The sequence below is a fragment of the Fringilla coelebs genome (assembly GCF_963513975.1).
Source record: "Fringilla coelebs genome assembly, chromosome: 7".
Lineage (NCBI taxonomy): Eukaryota > Metazoa > Chordata > Aves > Passeriformes > Fringillidae > Fringilla > Fringilla coelebs.
Window position 1 is genome coordinate 37,942,149 of NC_140035.1, and position 6,000 is coordinate 37,948,148.

Sequence of the window (6,000 nt, forward strand, 5' to 3'; positions counted from 1 at the left end):
ACCTTTTTCCTTTCATACCTGTTGAGTAATGGGTTCAATAGGCTTTGGGGAACTATTTATTCTCCCCATAGGATTATGTTTCTGAGCAGTAATGACCAACTTTACTGGTGTGTGTGAACAGGCAAATTCCATTACCCCCTCTGACTCACTTTACGCTTGTTTACACTCGCCTGCTGGGCACATTTCAAAGTGAAATAGGAGGGATTCCTCTGCAGTCTGTAGAAATTGTAGCTAGAAAAGAGACTGAAGAAAGAAATATTACAGAACTTTTTTTTCCCGGTTGTGGAACTTGTGATTTTCACCTGACAGGATTGTGAAGACAGGAGCTGGCTGGGATAAAGTGAGGGCAACTTTGCTACCCTAGTGGCAAAGTTATGAACTCTTTGCAGCTCTGAGACCTTCAGGATATAAAGACTTATATTGTGGAACCAGCAAGAATTTTCCTCTTCAATCTCAAACTACCCCCAACTCTCCTAATGTGATAGAATGCCTTAGATATAATTATATCTGAATATTCTAGTTAATAATATTATTCTTTGCCTTTTTTATCAAGTCTAGAGGGCTCTCCATCAGCCGGTCAAAGAGCATAAAAAATCTGAAAGAGGAAAGAGAAATCCCACTCCTCCAGCTCAAAGACCTCATGCAGAGATATTGTGTGGCCACAATTCCGAAGTGAGGGAGCAATTTCCTGGGAAAGAGATTTGTGTCCTCCTTTGTGCCCGGATAGAAATGTCTGGTGTTACCATTTTAGAGATTGCATGTTGACTGTCACGGCAGATTTAGATTTCTAGATTAGATTTAAGACCCCACAGAACAATTCTGATAAAAGCAGATGTCAAGGTATGAGAACTTGTCTGAGTTCTGCATTCAAGATTCTTTCACCCAATCCACAACTGTAAGATTATTTCTTGCCATTTCAAGGCGACATTGGTATTTCACCCCCACAAACAGGAGTAGCCTAAACACAGAGAGCCAGTTTGGAAATGATTTCTGATGAAAATACAACTAAAGTGAATCAACTGATGCTGCTGAGCCTGGAGTTAAAACAAAAGATGACTCTTGGGGTTTTGATTAGATTAAAGAAAGAGATGTCAGAAGCCATTAAAAAGAAATCAAAACTGGATCTGGTTGGTGCTTAAGATATATTCACTGAGGACAGTAATTTCATCTGGCTCTGAAATCCCTTTTTTTTTTTGGTTTGTTACAAAACTCTCATTAATTCAAATAGGTCTCTATCAAGGTTGTTTGATTTCAGCCTATGACAAACAGTTACTCAAATGTGCATGAATTAAATTATTACTAGAAATTTTAAAAAATAACAAACAATAGCGATAAACTGCCTGAAATAACATAATGACTTTTCATTGGGAAATGTACCATTTGTAGATGAAGGAACATTACCTTAGGCAGTGGTTTCTTCTTTGCACAGTTGATCCCCCCAACAAAGACCATGTTGGGCATCACTGGTCTGACATACTCGAACACAAAGTCAAACCTCAGGATCCAAACAGCAGCCGAGTTCACGAGGTCCATCAGGGACACATCCCTCTGAAGAACTTCTGAGGAAAGCTTAAGTGCTTCTCCATAGAAACCGTTGCAGTAATCAAGCTCCAGGAGTAAAATCAGGGCATTTTCCACCCTCTGGAAAAAAGTCATTTGGTCTGAGTTGAAGCTGAAGAGTCTTGGGATGTAGGAGGGAGGGCTTGGGCACTGTGGGGCTGCAAAGTGGAGGTTGCAACCAAATCCCCTCATGAAGAAGACAAAGGGAAGAGAGAGATGGTGGGCCAGGATGGTCCCACACATGAAGGCCGGATCTGTCAGGATGGCATCAAAGCCGCTTTGGTTGAGGAACCTCAGGGTCTCCTGGTTGCGGAACAGGTCCTTGCACTGCCCAAAGAAGGTGCTGAAAACATGCACTGAGGCGTTGTACATGGCCAGGGCATTGAGGGGGAAAGGCTTCGGCGTCAGGTGCACAGCAACATATTCCTGGAATGCTTTATCCAGCTCTTCCAGGGGCTGGCTCACCGGGTATGTGACCACCTTGTAGGCCTGCGTGGTCTCCATCTGCCAGCTCACCTCGGGAACCAGCACCACCACCTCGTGTCCTCTCTCGCTCAGCTTCTCCACCACTTCCTGCATGCTCAGCCAGTGGCTTCCCACCATGGGCACCACCAGGAGCTTCCCTCCATCAGAGAGGCTGGGCAGGAGGAGAAGGATGGAAATCCAGGCAGAGCAAAACCTCAAAACCATATTGCTGTGCTTGGAGTAGGGGCCGTGGAGGAGATTTCTCCTGCAAGTTGTAGCCTGAAAATGCTTTGGAAAGCAACTGATGCGTATAGTTGTTGCACTCTGCTCTTTGATGTTCCCGTTGTTAATGATTCACTACTTTGGATTGTGGGTAGTTTATTTTGCCTTTTCCCTCCTTACTTGGAAAGCCATGACTTGGTGACCTTTTCAGTGCTGAGTCAGTGGTGTTCCCCGATGTTTCAAGAGCTCCTCATCGTGCTACTGGGATCCCTCAGGACTGCCCATCCTTGTTGTGCCTTGTGTTCCACCTTGGCCAGGATTCAAGGAGGCAACCTTGGTGTGAGCAACTCCTGTGCCCACAGTAACAAATGGAAAAGAGCCTCTCCAAGTTAAAAACACAGATCCTCAGGTGATTCCTCCAGGGATGGAGCAGGAGACCGTTAGGACAAGGCTCAGGGCTCTTCTGAGCTGGCAGGAATCTCCTCAGTGCCAGGGACACCACAAAGAGGTGCTGACAGGGGCTCTGTATAGCGCAAGCTCTCACTTTACAGAGTTGTTTCCCAGCCTGCAGGGTGGCCCCTGGGTGGATGAAAACTCCTCCCCACAAGGATTCAGACCAGCACTAAAAACTTTTAGCAACCTCTGGAGGCTCAGGTTTCAGACCTGACTCAGCAAAGGAGCAGGTTCAGCACAGACGTGGTTTCCCCAGCCTCACAGCATAGCCACTGATGGCAAAATTAAAAATATTGCACTCCAGGATATTCAGAGCCATGCAGCCTCAAACCCTCAGGCACACAAGTTCTCTCCCTTCCCTTGACACCACAGTCAATGCAGCACAATGAACTGCATTGGCCTCAAGCTGTTCCAGGGGAGGTTCAGAGTGGATATTTGTGGTAGTTTGTTATTTTACAATTTGTTCTTCTGCAGTAGGTTTTAAATATTCCTTGTTATAATTTTGTAATGGTTCATTCCATGTACCCCATTTGGCTTCCCTGATAGTTCAGTCCTGTGTTGTTTACCTCAAGATTTTCCCACCAAGTGCATGTCAATCCCCCTGTCTATCAAAGATAGCACAGGCCTTTTTTTTCTGGATTGTTCCTTGTCCTTCACGCCTTCCTCAAAGCGAGATTGGATTGTAAGGTTGGCTCTTTCCCCCGGTTGGCATTGCCCATGAAGGTAATGCCTTCCTTTTGGTAAAAGGTTGTGTCCTCCTCTTATTCCCTCCCCTTCTTAAAAGCAGTTTTTGTGCACGCAGTTATTGTCACTTGTCCCTGACTCCTCTGGGGACATAAACCTTCCTTAGAATTCACACAAGTGATCCCTCTCTATTCCTCCACCTCAGTGCGTCATGTTGGGTTGCTGCTGTTATGAGAAAAAAAAAAAAAATTTTAAGGTTGCAGGTTTCACAGGCGGAGCCACTTGTTGCCAGGGTGGAGTTCTAGCTGTTCTTTTAGTTTCATGTTGTAATCACGTGTTAATAGTCAGTTGTTAACTCCCTATTGTTGAGAATTCCTTCTTTTTGTGCAGTGATACCCTGCCTGCTGCCAGGAGGATGGCACCCCCCCAGACGGTGAAAGGAGAGGGCATCAGAGTCGGCATGCAAATGACTTCGGAGCCAGGATGAAACGGGTGAAGCCCCTCATCAAACCTAGCAAAAAAAAAAAAACCAAAACCGTAAAAACAATGAGCCAAAACAAAATTGACGGATCGAAGTGATGTCTAGACGTGAGGAACAGAGTCCAGGGTCTGCTAAGACTCTTTTTACTCCTCATCATGACCTAAAAGATATCAGCTGGACAGAGGACCTTGAATGTCAAACCACAAAGTGGGGACTGTCCTGGTGACCTCGTGAGGACAGAACGCCCAGCTCTGCTTGTGGGCTAGCAGACAAAGCTGCACGGACAAAACTGCACTTAACCTCCTCCTCTGTGGGAGCAGTGGTGGCATTAGCGCGACTGGTCGATTCTTCCCACCTGAGCTGATCCCTCTTAATAAAAGCATTAAAAAGGAGAAAGATCTCCTGCCCTGTTTATTTAAGCTGCTGTGTCACCGGTGCCACAGCCGCCTGCTGCAGGGATCCCCTGTACTCACCGCCACCCAGGGAGGTCTCCGTGGGGATCCGGGGACTGTAGCAGGCCCAGAGCCTGCAGTGCCGCCATGGCAGCCTGAGATGGGAAATGCCGAGTCATGGTGACTGGACCTTGAAGCCCCTCTCCCGCCTCCAGACCCTTATCTCCCTGTAAGACTATAGGTCATTTTCCTTTGACCCTTACTTGTGGACAATCCCTAAAAGCCCTGTGCCCTGTATAAAGGGCTACTTTTGCCCAGCTCGGCAGAAAGATACCCCTTTGCGCACAGCGCTTCTCCTCTCCCTCCCTGCGTCTGCCCAAGGCACCTAGCAAGCAAAGAGCCGCAATCACAAAATTTGCTGATAATCACTAAAAGAGCTGATATCATGGAAGGTGGCCTGCGGCCGGGAGCTGTCTGGGAGCTCGGACAGGACGGAAGGACGGAGCTATCTGCACCACACTGCGGCCCGCCGGGGACACCCCGAAACCCGAGGCCGCATGAGGGGACGGCCTCTCTCGTGGCTGCCCGTCGGCCTCAGGGAGGGAGCTGGCCGGAGAACACGTTCCCCGCGACCGCAGCCACACAGTTACAGGTGTTAGGGGAAAAAAAACCTCACTGGGAGAAGGGTTAAGCATTGGAATAATTTGCCCATCTCTGAAGTCGCCATCTCTGGAAGTGTCCAGGAGGAGCCTGGATGTGGCACTGGGGGACGTGGTTTAGGGGTGACAATGGCAGTGCTGGCATGGGGCTGGGACTGGGTGGTCCTGGAGGTCTTTTCCAAGGTGGATGATTCTGTCAGGTGCAGGCTGGCCCATGCCACGCTCAGGAATGATTAGGGAATACTCAGGAGGGAATTATTAGGCTAGCCGGCCAAGGCTGGAATAAATCCATGACTGGAGATCCCAAACTACCTCTTATAAATCCATGAAAAGAGATCCCCAAGCCCTTCTAATAAACCCATTGCAGGAGATGTCCAATCCCTCTAATAAATCCAGTCAGAGATGCCAGAACTGCTACAATAAATTTATGAAAGGAGATCCCAAATCCCTCTCATAAATTCATGACAATAGATCCCCAAGCCCCTCTAATGAATCCATGAAAGGTGATCCCCAAACCCCTGTTATAAATCCATGGTTGGAGATCCCAAAATCCCTTAATAAATTCATGGTAGGAGATCCCAAAGCCACCTAATATAGCCATGAAAATAGAACCCCAAACCCTTCTAACAAATCCCGAAAGAGATCACCAAACCCCTCTAACAAACGCATGAAAAGAGAGCCCCAAACCTCTCTAATAAATCCATGGCAGGAGATCCCAAAGCCTTTCTAATAAAAGCACGGCAGGATATCCCATATCTCTGTAATAAATGCACAACAGAAAACAACAGTTTGAAAGAGGCGGGTGGTCTTTGTAGAATGCCAGGGTGGTTTGTTTTGGAAGGGACCTTAAAACTCATCCTGTTCTACCCCGTGCCATGAGCAGGGACACCTTCCACTATCCCAGGTCGCTCCAAGCCCTCACCGAGTGTGTCCTGGAACACTTCCATGGATGGATGTCCCACAGATTGCCGTGACTCCCCCCTGCCCTCACGCGGGCGAAACTACAACTCCCGGCATGCCCCGCGCCGCCCCCGCCCTCCCCGCGGGCCGCCGGTCCCGGCGTGCTTTGCGCTGCGCCACACAA

The 6,000-nt window shown here is 48.0% G+C and overlaps 1 protein-coding gene across 1 annotated transcript in view; it reads right to left on the bottom strand.

The window, feature by feature from the left end:
• LOC311155898 (UDP-glucuronosyltransferase 1A1-like) overlaps window positions 1-2,250 on the bottom strand; it is a gene marked incomplete at its 5' end in the record, with an annotated part of 99,637 nt that extends 97,387 nt beyond the window's left edge. The window contains one exon of the mRNA XM_084209374.1: window positions 1,402-2,250. Within this exon, the coding sequence (XP_084065500.1) occupies window positions 1,402-2,250 (849 nt within the window). The remainder of the gene's footprint in view (window positions 1-1,401) is intronic.
• Window positions 2,251-6,000: the final 3,750 nt, after the last annotated feature.